The 21764-nt window shown below is 46.6% G+C and overlaps 1 protein-coding gene across 1 annotated transcript; it reads left to right on the forward strand.

Moving 5' to 3' along the window:
• Positions 1–5253: 5253 nt before the first annotated feature.
• MRPS23 (mitochondrial ribosomal protein S23) lies at positions 5254–9903 on the forward strand. The gene is made up of 5 exons (XM_053367202.1): positions 5254–5393; positions 5870–6046; positions 7754–7831; positions 7943–8066; positions 9468–9903. Exons 1-5 carry the CDS (start codon positions 5350–5352, stop codon positions 9621–9623), a joined length of 579 nt encoding a protein of 192 aa, XP_053223177.1. The 5' UTR covers positions 5254–5349; the 3' UTR covers positions 9624–9903.
• The last annotated feature ends 11861 nt before the right edge of the window (positions 9904–21764 follow it).

A 21764-nucleotide genomic window follows, 5' to 3' on the forward strand; every position in this document is an offset into this window, starting at 1 on the left:
CCAAGTTGGGCTCCTAAACCAAGCTGTATTTCTCTGACCACCAAACAATGTCCTGTCCTTGGTAATGTTTGTATTCCTTTCTTTAAAAAAGGGAGGGGGAGGGTTTTGTTTTTTTAAAAAGGAGACAAACCAACAAAAAGAAGAGACTCCTGTGACGTTTGTGAGTGTTGCTATTTTAGAATTTATTTCCATACATGATTTTTTTCTCTCTTAAAGATGTTTAATAGTAATTCATATAATAAAGTCATGTTGTACTCTCGTAATGCTTTTGGCTTTGTGAATCTCCACTGTGGTTTGCTTATTTGTTTTCAGAAAGGGGAACTCGAGGCAACTTGTTAAAACACAAACATTAAAAAGAAGTGCAAAAAGCAAGGACCATAGCTCAGTTGGTAGAGCACAAGACTCTTAATCTCAGGGTTGGGGGTTTGAGCCCCGTGTTGGGCAAAAGATCCCTGTATTGCAGGGGGTTGGACTGGATGACCCTCGTGGTCCCTTCAAACTCTACCGTTCTATGACTCCTTAACTTAGACTGCCCATTTAGAATATGGTACAAGAACAGATTCAAAGGTCAAGCCCACCTCCTGCATCCCAAATGTTGGGTTTGGAAGAAGGGAGACAGACATCCTTTTTAGATACAGAATGTGGGCTTTGCAGCGGCTGGTCTGTAATTAGAACAGTAGGAACCTAAATCTGGCTTACTGGTATTCTTAGGATGTATCTCATAGACATTTCCTGGAAATACTGGAGGTATGAGAAGACTGCTTGTTCCAGTAACCTTGGTGTAGGTGTTTCAGTGCATTAATCAAAGGGGATGGTTGGGAGTGGGTGAGAATACAATGAATATGATGTGAAGTGTTACATCTGGTGACATCTGGTGGACAAATCTCGGAAGTGCTGGTAAGCCTTCAGGAAAACATGCACAGAGACCCCGAAGACTAGGCCTCAAGCCTTCCTAGGCTGTGTAAAATGATGCCAAGCTAAACTTCCTGCACTGTGCTCAGATGAAATCTTTCCTCACCAGAACTAGGCTTGGGAAAGCCAAGTTAGTTGCATAACCCTACTCTGCACAGCACTGATTGGCTAGGACCTGTAAGGTCACAAACTTGCTGCCCACCCCCAGAGTAATTTTGCGATGCTTTCGAAAGCAATTCCCTGCTTTTAATTACAAAGGCAAACAAACCAAAACCTAGAGCAACAAATGAGTAAAGCGAAGAAACAAATGAAGTGCCTGATTCAAAGCTCGGGAGATCTAATGTTCAGTTCTCTGCTCAGTCATGAAGCTGCAGGACCCTGGGACATCTGCTAGCCTACCTGTCATGAGAATAAAATGGGGTGGGAGGAGCTCATTGGGAAAAGGTATGATAATGAATAATAAAAACCAGAATAAAATAATACTCATTTTGGTGGACACCTCCTTTTCCAGCCATGCTTTCAGCCTGTTGATGTAACCCCAGGCCTGGTGGCTATATGTGCCCCCCTGGATTTCTCTACCTGGCCCTCAGAACTTCCCTGCTCGCCACCCTTGCCTCCTCACACCTTCCTAGAGTGTTTTTGCCTGGCTGGAATGTGTCCTTGAACTCTGAGCATGCCTTTTGCTTGTCTGGATGGAGGACAAAGAGGGTTGTGTGCAAGTGTGTAGAAACTAGCCTACAGTACAAAGGTAACATTTACCTTTGTTGCCCCACCCACTTTTGCCTCTGGGCCTACCTACCAGTACCTACAAGAAGAGATTTGCAGGATTTCCCTTCCCTGCTCTAAAGCATGGTGTACGTCACCCAGATGTGAGGCTAATATCTGGTGATCTATTAAAGTGTGTTTTTCAGTACAAGTTTCCAAAGGGGTATACAATTTAATTATGGATTGCAACAACCAAAACACAGTGTGTCCTAAAATATCATATAGCAATTTAATCACAATTTAATAAACCAGGCTTGCACTGTGCCCTTCTGAAATGTTTTTGCCTAGCTGAAATGTTGTCCTCGGCATGGGATATTGCCTTCTGCTTGACTGGATAGAGAGGGGGGTGTTTGTTTGTTTGTATGTTCATATTGTAAACTACCCTGTGATCTTCAGATCATAAGGCAACTTAATAGTGATTTTAAAAAATACAGCAACCTCTGACTTTCCTATGGCTGGAATGTCCCATACTGTACAAGAGGTCGTTCTCTGCCTGTAGCCACAACTTCAATCTTCTTTCTCTCTCACTGGCTGCATTCCAGCTGTGAAACTCTCCCCTCCACCCACCTAACACCCACCAATCTTCAATTCAAGCATGTGGAGTGGTATCTGGGAGTCAGCAACCAGCAGCCATCAAAAGCCAGCAATGCTCACTAAGCAACTGTTTTTAAAGCAATCAACACCCGTCTTTAGCAAAAGTGCTCAACAAGTCAAGCAGAGAAGGGGGGGAAAGTCCCATCCTTCCTTGACATCCGTAACAATGTCTTCCTATTACGAGATAATTGCCACAAAGTGCACATCTATTTATGTTTATGCGGGGAAACAAAGCTGACAGAAGCCTCATCAAGCCTTTCAGGTTTGGGAGCCATCTGGACTCTATGCTCGGCCATATGGTCTGAGCTTAAGGACTTTAATTTGTGTTAAGTTGCAAGGCACACCGAGCGTCTGTCCTCCTCCTCCTCCTCCTCCTCCTCTATTCAGATGCGTTTCTTTCCTAATGGGAAGAAGAGTGGCATTTGCCTGGCGAGTTCCCGCCCCCCACCAGGATAAATAAAGACACGAGACAGCATACTTTAAGGTTAAATGGGCGAATTAGGCCACAACTTTATTGAATTCAGGAATGAGAGGCTTTGGCTTAGGCATTGGTCCTAACGACTATCCGGCTCCAGCCCACTTGCTGGAGACACGGGGAAGGGTTAACACTATATCGGGGAGTCTCCCGCCGAGGCACGTCGACTAGGAGCTCCCCCGGGTCACCGCTCTGGGGTGTGCCTTTGGCCCACACCTCCATAGGCTTCGGACAGGGCCACGCCCCCGGAGTCCTTTAACGGACCACCCTTCGCTCACTGGGGGGAGGTGATGGCGTTCCTCCCCCCCCCACATCCTCTTAACCCCTTCTTACCAATGCCTACCGCCAATGCCGAAAGTTGTGACGAGTTGCTACAAGGTAGGCGAAAAACCAAATGGCTGAAATTGCCAATTGGGAAAAATTCCTACCATGCCCCTTGCGGCGACAGACCGAAGTCCATAGCAAAGTCAGAGACCTACCTAAAGCCTACCTAAAGGGAGGGAGGGTGGGAAAATGTGAGGGCTAGCCGGCGAAAAGAGGGCGAGCCCCCTCTGCGTCGGCCCTAAATAGGGCAGGTCACGCACCCCCCCGCCAGCCAGCCGATTGGCTGGCTGGGGGGGCAGACACGGCCGGGATTCCCCTGCTCTCGCGGGGGCTGAAACCAGCCCCCGCTCACGTGGGGGGTGGGCGTGAAGCCCGCAACCCCACCTCCTGGGCAGGCCGGAAGTGGCTTTGCCAGCATCGCTGTTCCCTCTCACTGTTGCGCTCTGGGACTAATAAGCAGCTGAAAAGACTTCTGTCCCCGTAGAACCAGTTCACGTGCCCCTTCGCGATCATGAGGAGTGTGAAAGGAGAGGGAGAGACCGCCTTGGCTGGTGCCCGGTGGGGATGGTGGGGCGGAAGGCAGGGAGCCCCACAGTGGGCGGAGACAGAGCCAAAGACAGGCAGAGCCAACTAAAGCCAGTTTGGCCCACCCACCTCCTCCCTCCCAAACTCCAAAAGAGGAAACCCCGGGGCTAAGAAGGAGGAAGCCCCTGGTTTGGTTGCATGTAAGAAAGGGTGAGGTTGGCGGGGCAGTGCTCTGTGGTGCAGCTTCTGTAGCCTTATGAGGCTTTGCCCTAGGGTGGAAAAATATTGCGCCTAGGAAAGGGAAGTGGGAGTCAACAGACACTCAAGGAATAGTTTCGGAGAAAAGGCTTTTATTTCTACCATCCATGAACTGGTAGAAGGAGCAAGTGTGGTAAGTCACAAAAAGCATGCACGAGTTCACAATCATGTGCACAAGCATATATACCCATTCCAGATCCCTCCCCCTTTCTCCTCCTTCCAGAGTCCTGCCCCATGAGTTCCTCTGAGCATGAACAGAAAGCTGTCTTGGGACTATTGGACTCTTGGCACCCTTCCCAGGAAAGGGGTTTCAGAGTGTTCAGATATGTTTGAATCTCTTGTTCTGGCATGGTTCCCGGACAGAAAGTAAGTTGCAATGTGGTTCTTTAGCAAGGCCAGAAGGCATCAGAAAGGCATGAGAAACAATGGACTGTGTTCCCTACCTTTGTTGCAATCTTTTTAGTTACAGCAAGCGGAATGTTTCTGATGCTTAGCTAATGCCTTTTAGCTGCTGAGAAAAATGATTTTGAAAAGCTCTGAGAAGCTTTGAGCCTGCTTTGGTGGGGGGTGACTTCGGGCCTAGGTGAGGTCACCTGTCCTCACCTTCCTTCACTTCCACTTCAAAGAGAAGATAACCAGGACCCCCGTCCCCTGCACCCCCCCAAAGCCAGGCTGTCTGGCACAGTGGTTCAGGTGGATGGTAGAATTGGAAGGGACCACAAGGGTCGTCTAGCTATTGAGCTGCTCTTTGATGCACTTTGAATGTTGATAGGTATACCATATGGGTTTTGACGTGAATTTACTTTGGTTCTTTTTTATATAATAATAATTTATAACAATAATTTATTATTTATACCCCCGCCCATCTGGCTGGGTTTCCTCAACCACTCTGGGCGGCTTCCAACAAAATATTAAAAATACAATGTTCTTTGATATATGATTGTCCTGTCTCCGATTCCATTTGGAGAAATGGTGTGTTTGGGGAGTGCCTTTTACAGCACATTTGCAGTTTCTTAGGTCGAACTAAATTCTACTCCGAAGGGGGAAAGCAATTTCATGCTCACGCTCCTTTACTATTAAGGAAGCAAGCCTACAAACAGTAACATGAGAGTAAGCCAACTTCCCAGTAAACATGCATGGAATTATTATTAATGATAGTCACTGCATTACCAGTTGCATATTCTATAGCTGAGCCATAATATTGCAAATGGGTTCTAGGGCAGAGATCAAAGGAAAACAGTTTCCCTCCCCTCTATCATACAGAAGGCAGGCAGCGCCCTCTTCAGTCAGCCCCGCTCTTCCATCGATTGTTTCTGCCTGCCTTCGCTCATCCATACTTCTCCAGCTTCTGTTTGCAACTGTTCATCACAAGGCTGTGAGGCGCTCGCGTCCGGCAGGCGTCTCGCGAGGCTTTGCATTTCCGGTTCCGGGTGCTGCGGGTTGCTAGGGCCTGCTTCGGGTTGCTAAGAGAGGCCTAGCGAAGGCTCGAAGGCGTTATGGCGGGGAGTAGGTTGGAGAAGCTGGGCAGCGTCTTCAGCCGGTGAGGCAAGCTTTGCGGGTCCTCCATTTATCAATTCGGGGGTAGGGGATGGTGAGGAGAGACTGTCGAGGTTGTAGACTCGGGGCGGCTGGTGTAGCGGGTAAGGAAGAGTGTGGAAGTCTCGATGAACCTTTGGGCCCTGGGCTCGAAGCGAGGTGTCATAAGAGAACGCAAGAAGGGCCCTTTTGCTTGGAAACAAATGTTCTTGTAGCTCAGGTGGGGGGGGGACCTGTGCGCTGTTCAGATGTTGCTGGACTACAACTCCCATCATCCCTCACCATGGTCATGCTAGCTAGGGCTGATGGGAGTTGGAGTCAAATAGAAATCTGGAGTGCTACAGATTCCCCCCCCATTTCTTCCTTGCCCTATCTTAGACTGAGGACACCCTAACCTTGTTTTGTTTTGGTTTTTTTTTTTGCTGATTATCATACTCTTTTCTTTCTCCCTCTGTATATTCCCTTTTAAAAATACTGCAGCACACGGGACCTGCTACGTTCAGGGGTCATTCCTGAAGCCAAGAAACCCATCTGGTTTGATGTTTATGTCGCTTTTCCTCCGCTGAGGGAACCTCTCTATCGGGAACTTCGTCCGCAATATGGCAAGATCCAAGATGTGGTTCCCCCCATCCTGTACAAGGAGGATGAGATTAGAGCGTAAGTTCACGCCCTCACCTCTGCTACACACATTTCTGCTCTCGTTCATTCATTTGCTGATTGCATCACTATATCCCACATTTTTTCTCTCTCCAAGGAGCTCAAAGTGGTGTATGCCCCCATATAATCCTCACAACAAACCTGTGAGGTAGGTTAGGCTGAGTGGGAGTGTGGCTGGTCCAAGGTCACCCAGTGAGAGCTTTGTGGCCAAGTGAGGATTTGAACCCAGGGGTGGTCTAGCAGTGAAATTGACGGACAGTAGATTCAGCATGAAGAAACAGGTGCCCTTCTTCCGGCTACAAGATATGGTGATGGCAGCTAACTGAAGAGGGCTTCACCATGGGAAGTGTTTGTTTATTTTGAAAACTACTGGTGTTTTAAAGTGCAACCAAACATATGCAATAAAAACCATGTAAATATGGTTAAAAATGGAGATCAGTTAACTATTTCCGGAGTTGCTGTTGTTGTTAACTGCCTGTGTAAGGTTGGTAGCATAAAAAGGTTTCCAGCAGAGCTCAACAAATTTTTGGAGGAGGTAAGGCCTATTGGTGACTGTTAACCATGAAGGGCAAATGCCATGTTCACATTCAGAGGTAGTATGCTTCTAGGGACATAGGAAGCTGCCTTATGCAGAGTCATATGCTTAGTACATTCAGCTCTGTCTGCACTGACTGGCAGGTGTCTCTACAGGATTTCAAACAAGGGAAATACCCATCTCTACCTGGAGATTGAACCTGGGGCCTTCTGCATGCAAAGCTCAGGGTCTACCACTGAGCTTTAGCTCTTCCCCCAAATGCTGAATATCAATTGGGGTTTTTTTGGGGGGGCTGTTGCCTTTAGGTTCTACTTTGAGCTTCATTGACACATCTGATTTACTACTGTGAAAAGGAGAATGGAGGATTAGATGGCTCTTCTGTTAATTATTCCCCTGTCTTTTAATTCCAAGGAAATTACTGGTCGCTTGGCTGCCTGGTTATATGAGGAAATTCTTGCCTGAGCAGAACTTCTAGTAGGGGATGCATCTCAAAAATGTTTGCCACTCTCAGTCTCCTGTGAATAAGTTTGAAGTCTTTAGTGGATGTAACCAGAAATGTCCACTCGAATTTCAAGTATTCCTTGGAATGTAAATACGTTATCTGACTGCTCATCACCCATGCCTGAACCTACATTCAGGAAATAAAAGATTTGTTTAGAACTCCATCCCAAGTGCTTGGAGTAACCAGCAATAGTCTTGTGCAAAATGTTTGTATACACACCTGCATGCTTTATCGAAATCTGTGTTGCCAGAAGGCAGCCAACCAGAAGGCTGTCCTATGTTGGCTAAATCAATAATCAACTTTGGCATTGGTTGGTCAGCAGGAAAGACAGTTTCATAAGTTGATGCTTATGACCCTACAGAGGATTGGAAATTCTAATCTGAGGTAGGCATGGGGAGGGGGACTATATTATGGATTAGTTTACTTGCAACCCTTTTGATTCTGGCTGTACCCACCATTTGCACCCACTACTCACTGCTTGTATATAGTCCCCAACAGAATGTGACTTGACTTAGTCTTGAAGGGTGTAGGATTCTAGCTCAGATCATGAAGGGGGGAAAACCCTCTAGAAATTACTTTTGCTTTAGCACTACTGGATCTACATATTTATTGACGTTACTGTCTTTATATAGATCAGTCCCAAACTGAAACTTCTTGTCTTATTTATTAGGAAATTTTATAAAGCTTATGGAAATGGTCCAAGAGCCTTTGAACTGTCCAGATTAAACTTCAAATCCACCTGCCAAAGGTAAGTGAACAAACTCTGACATGAAGATTTGCCCCTGAAATGATGGAGGAATAGGGATTCATTTCCCCTGCTTGTTGCTGTATGACTGGTGACCGGTGCCTTGAATTTCAGGTTTGTTGAGAAATACATTGAACTGCAGAAACAGGGAGAAATCGATGACGACAAACTGTTTGAAGAAACAGGGAAAGCGCTCTTGGCCGAGGGACTTCTTTTACGCAGAAAAGTGACAGAGAATGTAAGTATTCCAAAGAGTTGCTCTAAAGGAGAGGCAGGGGCTGAATTAAGTTTTTGAATGGTCTTTGGGGCCTCAGTGTATGAGGGCCATGGACTTGAAGACTGGTGGTTGGAGTTTAGCTTTGGAAATGGCCTTAGCTGGTGATTCACCAGAGCTAATGTGACAACTAAGTTACCATTGTAATGTGTGTGAACCCTTACAAGATAAATTTAAAAAGCAGTTTACTACTCAGAGGGTAACCATGTTTTATTTCTGTCCACTATTGATACACATTCACTTTCATGAATAAGTCCTGATACAACAAAGGCAGTTTTAAGGTAATGGTGGTGGTCCTTGTGGCACATTGGTTACCCAGGGGGCACTGTCACATAGAAGAGACTCTTTGGGGTAGAGTAGGGACTGGTGTTCCAATGTTTTCCTTGACATTGGCCTATAAATGTAGAGCCAGACGAGACAAGACCCAAAACACACAGATAAATTGTGTGGGTGGCTTTTATTAAATAAATGGAAAGTGTGAGGGGGGTGGGTGGGATGATCTGGATCAGAATGCTGGTGGAAATTGGTTAAGCCTTTGCTCCCTGAGGAAGGGCCATCACTCAGTGATAGAGCATCCGCTTTGCATGAAGAAGGTCCCAGGGTCAATACTTGCCATCTCCACATGGGGCTGTGAGAGTTTCCCTGCCTGAAACCCTGGAAAGCTGCTGTCAGTCATTGCAGACAATATTGAGCCAGATGGACCAATGGCTCCAGCTCTGTATAAGGCATCTTATGTTCCTATGCTGTGTTCTTGGTTAAGATCTTCCATAGTAGGCGTGGATGCCTCGTTAGATCAGACCACAGCAGCGGACAAAGGGTTTGAAACAAAAACCCTGTCCCAGAGTCCTTACCCACTTACTTCCAAAAACTATTATTGCAGTGGATAACTCTGTATAGCATCTCTTCTAGTTTGTCCCTAATATCGCTACCTATAGCTGAGGTTAGTAGTAGAGCAACTGCTTTGCATGCAGGAAGTCCCAGGTCCAATCAGCAGCATCTCCAGGTAGGGTTGTGAAAGATTCCTTGTCTGAAACCCTGGAGAGTTGAGCCAGTTGGTGTAGACAGTATTGAGCTGCATGGATTAATGGCCTGACTTTGTGTAAGGAAGCATCATGTGCTTTAATTTCCTGATGCTACAACAGGGGTGGGAGGTCTTCAGCCCTCCATATATTGCTGATCTACAGGTCACATCAGCCCTGGCAAGCATGGCCAGTGGCTAGTGATCAGGGGAGTTACAGTAACATCTGGAGGGCTGAAGGTTCCCACCCCCAAGGAAGCTACAGCAACCATGTAAGGGGCTAGACTCGAGTTGCTGACTCTGTTTCATTCTTGCCTCTGTGTTGTTCATCTGCTTGTAACGTCCAGGTAGCCCAGCAGGCTTCTCCGGAAGCCAGAACCAGGGACCCGATGCTAGAGATGCGACTCCAGAGCATGCTGCAGGAGATGCAGTACGGCAAGCAGGAGCAGGAGCAGGAGCCTGAAACCACAGATGCACCAGAGAAAGGTCCTGCCCCATCCTAAGGGCTCCACATTTTTCAGTTGCCTTGTAAAAGAAGGGTTAGATGCCACCGAATGTCTTGTCTGTGGGCATAGGACTGGCTGGACAGAGACACTTACAAACAAGCGGTTGGCCTTTTTCCACCCACCTCACTATTTCATGTTGTTACACACATTGACTTGCAGCAAATGGATAACGAGGACTTTGTCTCATTGTGACTTGCTATGGCACAGGAGGGGCCAGTCCTGCACACTCATGTGCCTAATATGATGGATTTGTTTATTAAAACTTCCTTCAGAAGTGTGTCTTGCCTTGGATATTTGAGCTTTCAGTTATGCGGTGGGTGAAGGGCTTGTGGAGTCGTCTGGTCACTAGGCTGCTACCCTTTACACTCACTTGGCAAGAAGTCCTATTGAACTCAGTAGGACTGACTCCTTAGTGGATAGGATTGCACTGTGTGATGGATTATAGCAAGAAAGGACAAACTGAAGTTTTGTTTGCATCCTTTTGTGTGTGGGGGGGGTTTCTTTCTCCCTTGCAGAATGTAATTATGGCATATAATATGGACAAAACTGATAGTTCTAGATGGGCAGAGTGATACCATGGAGACCTCTCCCTCCCCTGTCCAAATCTCGACTGAGTAGGTGACCTTCAGACAGTTGCAGTCTCTTGGGGATGAAGTACAGCAAGCCTCTTACAATAACTTGTAATTGCAGATGAATTGCCAGAACACAGCAATAATAATAACAATAATAATTTTAGTTCATCCTGCCCTTCTGTTCTTCTTCACCACAGGTCAGTATGTTTTGTTTTGTTTTGCAGCTTGTATCCTGAAATCTTTGTGTAAGCAACATGGTTTAAAGCATACTGGAGGTGGGAGGGAATTGGGAACATAAGGAGAGCCCTGCTGGATCAGGCTAAAGGTCCATGTAATCTATCACTCTGTTCTTCCAGTGACCTACCAGGTACCCAAGGGAAACGCATAAGAAGGACATGGGCGTGACAGCACTCTCCCAACTACAATTTCCAGCTACTGACATACTGCCTCTGATAGTACAGAAGCACAGGAACAGGACTCATATGGAGTCCGACCCTGGGTCCATTTAGCTCCGCCTTGTCTTCACTGACCGGCATTAGAGTCTTTCCCAGCGCTACCTGGAGATTAAACTTGGAACCTTTTGCAGGCAAAGCAGGTGCACTGCCACTGTGCTTTGGTCCTTCCCCATAAAGATAAAGTAAGATTCCAGTCCTCACAATAAAATATCTGGAGACATGTAAACAGGGGAAGCTGCCTTACACCAAGCCAGACCCCTGGTCCATCTAGCTCAGCATTCTTTGCATGGATTCAGTGAAGTCTTTCCATAGACACCTGGGATTTAATCTGGGATCTTCTGCAAGCCACCAGCGACTATGCCACTGAGTCATGGACCTCCCCTTTTAGTTATGGCACACTCCCTAAAATTTCCACAGTTGGGGTAGGACATGGTCATTGTGAGTGTTAGTAGCTACTGAGAGCTTTCTCCTTGTATTTGTCCTCAGTGTCAAATAAAGGCTGGAATTTTTCAAGGTAGGCCAGTCCTGCTTCTCTATTGCCACAGCCTGCAGCTTATAATAAAAATATAATAATAATAATTTATTATTTATATCCTGCCCGTCTGGCTGGGTTTCCCCAGCCACTCTGGGCAGCTTTCAACAGAATATTAAAATACAATAGTCAGCTTAAACAGAGATCGTTATACACCAAGTACACCTAAGCAAATTAAGGCTGTAATGCTATGCATGCTTACCTGGGGTCAGCCCTGTTTGTACACATTGGGACAGCTCAGCACCGAGGATTTTGCTTTCAGTTCTGTTAATTTTAAAACTGTGGACTCCTATGTTCTTCAATCCAGCACCATCTTTTTTTCTCCCTCTGCCTCCACTCCCTGCTTTTGTGTTTCTGCTCATCCTGTCTGAAGAAAGGTTTTGTGAAACCCATAAAAGGTTTTTCCCCACTTCTTTTAGCTCTTCAGTTGGTTCTAATAAATGGTATTGCTTGGCTTTGTATTTTGCAAGGAGGGGGGATTTTACCTAACTGGCCAAATTGCCAACCAAATTGCAGCTGTTTTCTTAAACCTGATCACTAAATGGAAAATGCTTGCCATGTCTATGGGGAATATGTTGGCTCCAGCAAACCTCTGGTGCAAAGGAGCCCCATGGAGCCCCATCTCGGTTTGCCCAGTGTACCCAGATGGTTGAATTTAGGGAATGTTCCCTGCCCTCATCTCTTTCTTCAGTGTTTGCGCTACTGGGAATGCTGCTAACTAAACACTTGTTCTAAAATTAAAATTGACTTGGAGAAGAAGTCCCAAGGAATTTGACTCGTCCAAGGCTGGAGCTGTCGTCTTGGCTGCCGGTTTTATGATCATGGCTTGGCTTGACACGTTGCCACCTCTTGAGAGAAGCCGCAGCCATTGGGCCTGCCGCCGGAGGGGAGAGAGGCATGATGGTGTTCCGTGTAGCTAGTAATGTGGTCCAATTAACTGGAAAGATTTGAAATGCCTAAGTGAACAGCCAAGCTAAATGAGCTGGCAGGGGTCAGGACTTGCTGCTGATGAGGGCGGTTTGCTGGCTCTTCTGTGGCAACAGAGATGGGCAAAGAGTTGCTTGTTTCTCTCCCCCCCCCCTCTTTAATTTTAAAGGCAGCTTCCAGAATTGGAAATAGCTTTTTGGAATCTAAGTTGCTTGTTGGTTGACCTCAATCCCAAAGAACACATCAGTTGGGGTAGTGGCTGCCAGGCAAGCTCAAGTCTCTCATTTCCTCCAGCTGGCTGGGAAGGGGGGCAATCTTTGGGGGTTCACCTTTTGAATACACAATGTGATTTGCAAGTATCTTTCGCATTATGAAGGAAACAGCTCAGAAGGAAACCATGTGTCTAATCCTTTCTGTTGGGTGAGTCTTTTGTACTCTGGGCTCTGTCGTCCTTAGTGACCTTACAGGAGCTGGAGTATTTTTTAATTAAAAGGTTGTAAGCAAAACCCCCAAGGGTGACCTATTTACTTATTTATCAAGCATTTACCTTCCAGCTGTTAGCAAAAGGTCACTAGCTTCAGCTGATGCTTTAGGAGTTATGAGTGTGTGTGCTTTTTAAAATTCATTCCCCCCTTTTTTCTTTTTCTTTAGCTTAGATGAGAAAGATGCTTGATCAGTCACTCCACTAACCTTGGGGTGGGTTTTTTTCTTTCTCTTTTTGAATGCATGCAACATTCCTTGCCAATAATGATGTTGACTTTTAGGATGCTGTGCCTGCCTAACATACAGGAACAAAAAAAGAGTGTGTTTCTCATTGGTGTTTGTTTCCGCAAAAACCAAACAACCGGCTAGTGATTATGGCCAATAATGAGATATTGATTGTTTTGCAAATGTCACTGCTGGAAGGGCAGCCGTGCTGGCAAGCAACATTGCCGGTTATGCTTCAGTCCACTTGGTGGCACTGTAGGGTTTGCCATGACAGTCTGTTAATTTCTGTTTTTATATACAGTACCATCATTTTCACAGAGCAGTGTCTCCCCTCCCCAATAAATCCATAGGTCTATATTAGTTTTATTTAAAGTTGTTCAATTAACAGTTTTTAAATATCATGAAGCACATCTGTTTTATTATTTGTTTATATCCTGCCTTTTTAATGAATGTATTTGAGGTGGCTTATATACAATCAAGGGTGGCGCTGTGGGTAAAAGGACACGGGTGGCGCTGTGGGTAAAAGCCTCAGCGCCTAGGGCTTGCCGATCGAAAGGTCGGCGGTTCGAATCCCCGCGGCGGGGTGCGCTCCCGCTGCTCGGTCCCAGCGCCTGCCAACCTAGCAGTTCGAAAGCACCCCCGGGTGCAAGTAGATAAATAGGGACCGCTTACTGGCGGGAAGGTAAACGGCGTTTCCGTGTGCTGCGCTGGCTCGCCAGATGCAGCTTTGTCACGCTGGCCACGTGACCCGGAAGTGTCTGCGGACAGCGCAGGCCCCTGGCCTCTTGAGTGAGATGGGCGCACAACCCCAGAGTCTGTCAAGACTGGCCCGTACGGGCAGGGGTACCTTTACCTTTACCTTTATATACAATCAAAATGCTAGATAGGCGGCTGTATATGTACAGTGTGTGCGTGCATGTGCATAAAACATTTCCAATATTTATCTAATTTTAAAACATTATAGCCAGAGGTGAAAATGTGAATTCTAACCCTTCTGGCAATTAACAGGAACGCACAATTTGCACATAGTTCTTTATGCGCAGACACCATTGGAAATAATCTGCTAGTTGAGGTCCGCACCAAGTTCTCTTGCTTTGGCTGCACAGAGTCCCTGTTTTGTGAATTAAAATTTGATGCACATCTCAACAATCTATCTACATTATTGGGGTGCTTCCATGTTTAAATGCACACACAGAACCCATGCTGCCTTGTATAGTTTTGCCCTGAACTGAAGGTCACAGGGGCAAGAGCATAGGGAGAGCCAGTGCAGTTAGAGTGTTGTACTAGAACCTGGGAGGTCAAGGTTCAAAAACCCCACTTAGGGACCTTGGATGACCTTGAGGCAGTTAATGGAGGGAGGGGAGAACCGTGTACTCCGTGTACTCTGCGTTGTGCTCCTTGGAGGAGAGGTAAGATATACATGCATTAAACCATAACAACTTGGAAAATCTATTCATGACTTTAAGACTTGGAATGCAAGGTCTGTAGCTGAGTGTTAAGAGTGTCTTCTTTGCAAGTAGAAGGTCTGAGGTTCATTCCCCAGTACCTTTAAGGGGGGCTGGGAAAGGTTTCCTGTCTGACATCCCAGAGACCTGCTGCCAGTCAGTGTTGAAAATGTACGCCACACGCAACAGTGGTCTTCCTCTGTATAAGGCAGCTGTATTCCCTCCTGGGCAACTTTTTAAAGGGGGTCATAGTCTAGTGGCGGGTGGTGCCAGAGACAACAAGCGGATGGAGTATAGTTTTTGCTTTTGTTCCATTGGCCAGTTTTCTGCACACCTTTCTCTATCCTCCATCTACACAAGCAAGAGGCATCATCACAGTTCAAAGACATTTCAGCTGACAAAAACAGTCCAAGGAAGTTGCAAAGAGAGCCAGCAGAACAGGGGTCAGCAACCTTTTTCAGCAGGGGGCCGGTCCACCGTCCCTCAGACCTTGTGGGGGGCCAGACTATATTTTGGGGGGAAAAAAAAGAATGAATTCCTATGCTCCACAAATAACCCAGAGATGCATTTTAAATAAAAGCACACATTCTACTCATGTAAAAACACGCCGATTCCTGGACCGTCCGCAGGCTGGATTGAGAAGGTGCTTGGGCCGCATCCTGCCCCCGGGCCTTAGGTTGCCTACCCCTGCAGTAGAAGGTGTGGCTTGGAAAGGGGAGGGTCCTGGAGCCCCAAGGGTCAGATAGAGAGTCTTGGAGGGCTGCATTTGGGGTTTGAGGTTCCCCACTTCCGTTTAAGCACACGTGGTTAGGTGTTGGGATAATTTCTGAGAATACAGTAATTCATTATTTAGGGCCCAGCCCTGCCCTGCCAGTCACACGCATATGTCACCTCATTCAAAATCCAGTTTTGTGGAAGTCACTGGAACCATCCTTTTTCAAGCTAAATACTGAGCATGGCAGAGAATGAGCTGATGGGAGTTATAGTGCAAAACCTCTGAAATGCACCTGCTTTGCTAAGGCTTCTTGGTCTAGATCAGGCATGGGTAACATCCATAGCCCTCCTGATATCGCTGGACTCTCTGTTCTCATCATCCCTGACCATTAGCCGTGTTCTCTGTTGTTGACAGAAGTTGAAGCTCCCATGTGCTGAGATGGCAGTGCGAGAATCAGCTTTCATGATGGTTTGCATTGTCAGTTCTAGCCTGCCACTACATTGGATAATGAGATCCTTCATCGGGAAACCATTTAAGTAAAAACAGCAGGCCCTCCCCTGGGATATGTAATGGGAAGGGAGCTTAATATAGTATGTAATAAGAGGGCCTGTCTTAATCTTGCACGAAACAAGGAGCTGAGATCTCTCTCTCTCTCTCTCTCTCTCTCTCTCTCTCTCTCTCTCTGTGTGTGTGTGTCTCAATTCACTTAAAATTCCCAGTCTAAGACCCATGGCGATGTGGAGGCGGGCAAAATGTCTGTCTTTTGGGGGGGCATAAAGGAAGCTTTCCATCCAAGACTGCGGCTCTATAGCTAATGAGCAGAGCTGGGCTTTATCTGTCTCTAGAATCCTATACCCCATTAAGAGAGCACCTAGTTGACCTTTGTGGGCTAAATTGCTGGTGACCTCCTTCCTGGAAGCTAACCAAAAGGGATATGGATCACGAGCCCCACACGAAGCTTCTGGCAAGCTTCATCAGAACACATTGTGAGCCAGCCAGTTAACAGTCAGTGGCAAGAGGTCAGCTTCTCGCTTCCACCATATGCCTCGAGGCACAATGGAGCTTTAAAATAACATCCTCTCATTTAAACGCTTCAGAGCAGGAATGAACTCTGTCACCCCCTTCTGGCTCCTCCCCAAATGGCATTCAGATGGGCCTGTGCTTCTCAAAGCTTTCCCAAATTTCTGATAGCTGAGGCACCCTTTGCTCCACTGAAAAGATGTCCTTTGGAAGCACACGAGGTTCACCCATGTTCCAATAGTGCTTTATAGCCCCGTCACTGATCTGGTTATGCCTCCTAATCAGAAGCCAGTGTCCCTATAGGAGGGACAGTAGTTATTAAATTGCATCTAGTGCTAGGACGAAGCAGAATTAAATTGCATCCAGTGGTGAATGCATCTACAACAAAAGAACGTCTATTCTAAAAACAGCTGTCAATCTCACTGGAAGGAGCCAAGGCCAGAGCAGTATATCGTACAGAGATGCAACAGGCAGCCTTCTGAGGGCGAGTGATTCTGTGTTGACTTTGCGAACAAATGGGTCATTTAATCCTAAACAGTACCATCCACATACAGGAGGAAAAGTATCAGCAGGCTTGGGAGAACTCGCAATTTTATGGAAGTATTAAAAAAACACCTTTATTGGGGTGGGGGAATCCCAAGGGAGTGAGGAACCTGGAAAACATTTCAGCTACAACTGAGCATGCTCACTAGCCACAGACTGCTGACTGGCGGCAAGGGAGAGGAGAATGGAATGGAACAGTCAACACTGCAACATTATGTTGTAGGTTGTCATACCTGATACAGAACTAATCCTACCCTGGAAGAGGCTGATTGGAAGAAACCAAGGGAAGAGCAGTTAATCATACAGAGATGCCCTGGCAAACATCCTCTGTGCATTGAAACATAGGGCTTACCATTTGTTGTTAGGAATAGGATTGCTGTTGAAAAGATTTGATGTGAGAAGGAATTTGAGGCTAACAGAGGGGAATATGTTCTGGCAGCTTCTGTTTCATTGCGAAAAGATTTCTGGCTGTGTTCCTCAACAGCTTTAAGTGCCGCCAGATATTTGTCTGAGGTAAGATATCTAATAGGTCATTAGGGGATACAGACATTAATTGGAATAATTTACACTTTCCTCTTCTAGGAGACCAGGGCATTTAGTAATACAAGTGTATCTCTGTGTGTGCATGCATGCACACACTTGTAATATGTATTAGAGCTGCAACGTTTAGTCAATTAAAAATATTGCTCACTTAAAAAAGCTTCCTCCGACTAACCAAGTACCAGTGTTTTGTTCTGTTTCGAATAGTTGCTTTTGTAAGCACCTATAAATCCATAGGTGGCAGACACGAAGGAGCATTCCTGCTTCTCTCACACAGGAGGGAATACCTCTCCTGCGACTGTTTCTGCTATGGCGCTTGCGTCCATCATCTTAAAAACAGGGGGATGTTCTCTCTCCGTCATACACACCACACATTTCAAGCAACGCCCCTCAATAACCTTGGGAACTGTAGTTTGTTAAGTGTGCTGGAAGCTGTAGCTCTGTGAGGGGTAAGCTACAGTTCCCATGATTATTGTGGGTGGGAGGGAAGGAATGTGCTTTAAATGTGTGGTTTGTAAGCAACATTAAAAGGTAAAGGGACCCCTGACCATTAGGTCCAGTCGTGGCCGACTCTGGGGTTGCAGCGCTCATCTCGCTTTATTGGCCAAGGGAGCCGGCGTACAGCTTCTGGGTCATGTGGCCAGCATGACTAAGCCACTTCTGGCAAACCAGAGCAGCGCACTGAAATGCCGTTCACCTTCCCACCGGTGCGGCAAGTCCTAGGCTCTGTGGTTTAACCCACAGCGCCACCCTTGTAGGCAACATTACTCTGAGTTGAATGGTAGCTCATTAAAACCAAGGCAATAGAAGTGTGGAACATTGAGTGAGATTGATTGATTGATTGATTGATTGATTGATTAACAAACATTGCTTCGCTGATGGAGTTTGGTGCCTTGAGAATATTTAACCCAGGGCTTGATTATGGCAGGCCTCTGTATCAGTGCATGCTGAGCTGTATGTTAAACACTGGGATAGTTTCTTGAAAACCAGTCCCTTTTGGTAAAACTTCCTCAGTCAGGATGGGAGGGACAGGAGAGCAAACAAGGAGTGCACCCCCTTGTGCATACTCCTCCTCCCTGCTTTGCACCCACGCTGTGCTGGAACAAGCATGTGTCGATCATTTGGGAGGCAATCCACAGGAGCTTCTCAGCTTGCCTTGTCCCCCCCCCCCCCGTGTGCCTCCGCCGCTGAGCATACTGCAAGCTCATTCTGCTGTGCGCTAATGCTATTATCCTCCCGAAATTAAATATCAGGCCCAAACCTATAATGTTTCACAGGGTGGGAATTGGGGTTATATATTCCTGGGTAGAAGCTACCTTCTATTTCAGTCATAGCATTTAATTATGATTGGTATGTTAGTGCCCACCAGAGCATAACAAATTGTCATTATGTTATTCTGCTGAGTCTAATTTAATTGGCAAGTTGTCACAAAAGCAATTATCCGTCATTTATTTTGTTGCCATAACCACATCTTGGAGAGCACCTGCTGTCTGTGATGTGGGGCGGTCGGGCGGGAAAGGATCCCCTAAGTTCCCCCCAGTCCTGGATTCCTTCCACTTTCCCCAGCGCGAGAGGCCTTTCCTTTGTTCCTTTTCGGTTTGGCGTTTAAAAATTTGTGTCCTGGTCTAGAAGATGTGATATCCTTTTGCCTAAAAAGTGCATGGCGTTGAGGGAAAATAGGAAATAGGGGAATGGACCAACAGTGGGGCAGCAGCGTATGGGAATCAGCCTGAACAGCATTTGGATTAACCAACCAGCTCCTCTCCTCTTGCTATTCACTTTACTATTTTATTTATTGACAGTGAATAAGTGAATATATTTTGCTGTTCTACTTGGTGCCCATGGAAGACCACAAATAATACTGCAAGTGACACCAATTTAAACTGCCGGTGTAAATAAGAGCTCTAAAAATGCAGCGGTCACAACACTCTCTGTGTGCCTGGACTTTGTCTTCCTATCAGCCAGAGCTTTTCCGAGGGACCAGAGCAGTGCAGAGTGGGTCAGGCAAGATCTATGGAAGTGCTTTTCGTTTGGATCCCACCCAGTGGTAACACCAATCTATCAAAAAAACAGCAAAACCCTAGGAAAACTAATAGTTTTAAATTTGTTCTTTCACGAATACATTGTGATCTGCAATTGGCTTTGCAATAGGGTGCCAGATCTTGTAAATGGCTTAAAGGTTTTAAGCGGTATATAAATTTTGTTAAATAAATTGATACTTAAAAAAAAGATGGAAACAGAAATACAGTGGTACCTCAGTTTTCGAATATAATCCGTTCTGGAAGACCATTCAAGTTCCAAAATGTTTGAAAACTGAGGCGCAAAAGGTGGCCTGCAAATTTAATGGAGAAATTTGAAAACAACTTAGCGGAAGCCATTCGACTTCCAAGGCGCATTCAAAAATGGAAGCATTTACTTCTGGGTTTTTGGTGTTCGAAAACTGAAACGTTTGACTTCTGAGATGTTTGACAACCGAGGTACCACTGTACTGATAGGGCAGGGTTTGCTTGCCTTACTCCATATGTGCTGTTACAAGTACCACATAACACTCATTCCACACTTGTAATAAGAAACCATTATTTTTTGTGGCAGCACCTACTCTTTGGAACTGCCTATTGACATCAGGCAGGTGCCTTCACTGTACACTTTTTGGGACCCACTGAAAAGGTTTTTCAGTAGGAAAGTCTATAACAACAACAACAACAACAACAACAACAATTTATTATTTATACCCCTCCCATCTGGCTGGGCTTCCCCAGCCACTCTGGGCGGCTTCCAAAAGAATATTAAAATACTGTGATACATCAAATATTAAAAGCTTCCCTAAACAGGGCTGCCTTCAGATGTCTTCTAAAAGTCTGGTAGTTGTTGTTCTCTTTGACATCTGGTGGGAGGGCGTTCCACAGGGAGGGTGCCACTACCGAGAAGGCCCTCTGCCTGGTTCCCTGTAACTTGGCTTCTCGCAGTGAGGGAACCACCAGAAGGCCCTTGGTGCTGGACCTCAGTGTCCGGGTAGAATGATGGGGGTGGAGACGCTCCTTCAGGTATACTGGACTGAGGCCGTTTAGGGCTTTAAAGGTCAGCACCAACACTTTGAATTGTGCTCGGAAATGTACTGGGAGCCAATGTCGGTCTTTCAAGACCAGTGTTATATGGTCTCGGCGGCCGCTCCCAGTCACCAGTCTGGCTGCTGCGTTCTGGATTAGTTGTAGTTTCCGGGTCACCTTCAAAGGTAGCCCCACGTAGAGCGCATTGCAGTAGTCCAAGCGGGAGATAACTAAAGCATGCACCACTCTGGCGAGACAGTCCGCAGGCAGATAGGGTCTCAGCCTGCGTACCAGATGGAGCTGGTACACAGCTGCCCTGGACACGGATTTAACCTGTGCCTCCATGGACAGCTGTGAGTCCAAAATGACTCCCAGGCTGCACACCTGGTCCTTCAGGGGCACAGTTACCCCATTCAGGACCAGGGAATCCTCCACACCTGCCCGCCTCCTGTCCCCCAGAAACAGTACTTCTGTCTTGTCAGGATTCAATCTCAATCTGTTAGCCACCATCCATCCTCCAACCGCCTCCAGACACTCACACAGGACTGTCACCGCCCTCACTGGTTCTGATTTAAAAGAGAGGTAGAGCTGAGTATCATCCGCATACTGATGAACACCCAGCCCAAACCCCCTGATGATCTCTCCCAGCGGCTGCATGTAGATGTTGAAAAGCATGGGGGAGAGGACAGAACCCTGAGGCACCCCACAAGTGAGAGCCCAGGGGTCTGAACACTCATCCCCCACCACCACTTTCTGAACACGGCCCAGGAGGAAGGAGCGGAACCACTGTATGACAATGCCCCCAGCTCCCAGCCCCTCAAGACGGTCCAGAAGAATGTTATGGTCGATGGTATCAAACGCCGCTGAGAGATCCAGCAGAACTAGGAAACAGCTCTCACCTTTGTCCCTAGCCCGCCGGAGATCATCAACCAGTGCGACCAAGGCAGTTTCAGTCCCATGATGAGGCCTGAATCCCAACTGGAAGGGATCCAAATGGTCCGCTTCTTCCAGGCGTGCCTGGAGTTGTTCAGCAACCACTCGCTCAATCACCTTGCCCAAGAATGGAAGATTTGAGACTGGGCGATAGTTGGCCATCGTGGCCGCATCTAAAGATGGTTTTTTAAGAAGCGGTTTAATAACCGCCTCTTTCAGCGGGTCTGGGAAGGCTCCCTCACGGAGGGAAGCATTCACCACCCCACGAAGCCCATCGCCCAGCCCTTCCCAGCTAGCTTTTATAAGCCAGGATGGGCAAGGATCAAGGAGACAGGTGTCTATCTAGACATGCAGAAGCTGAGATTAAAACACACGTCTTTATAGCCTATTGTCGACTTCAATTATCCTTTGAATGTTTTCAACTCCAATTCCCATCAGCCCCAGCCAACATGGTGAGCGGTCATGCATGATGTGAATTGTAGTCCAGCAAACATCTGAAGAGCCATGGAAGTTCCCCACATTTGATCTACGCATTTTATGAACATAACACACTTGGTTGCATTACTCATGACACAAAGAGGGCTTTCTCGCTGCCCTGTATGTGGAATGCCTCCTTCAGAAAGCCTCTTTTTGATGCTAACACTTATTAAGAAAGCTGGACCCTCCCTTGTCCTTAGATTTTTCTCTCAGAAGTGAACCAC

This window comes from Podarcis raffonei, chromosome 15 (genome assembly GCF_027172205.1).
Source record: "Podarcis raffonei isolate rPodRaf1 chromosome 15, rPodRaf1.pri, whole genome shotgun sequence".
Classification (NCBI taxonomy): domain Eukaryota; kingdom Metazoa; phylum Chordata; class Lepidosauria; order Squamata; family Lacertidae; genus Podarcis; species Podarcis raffonei.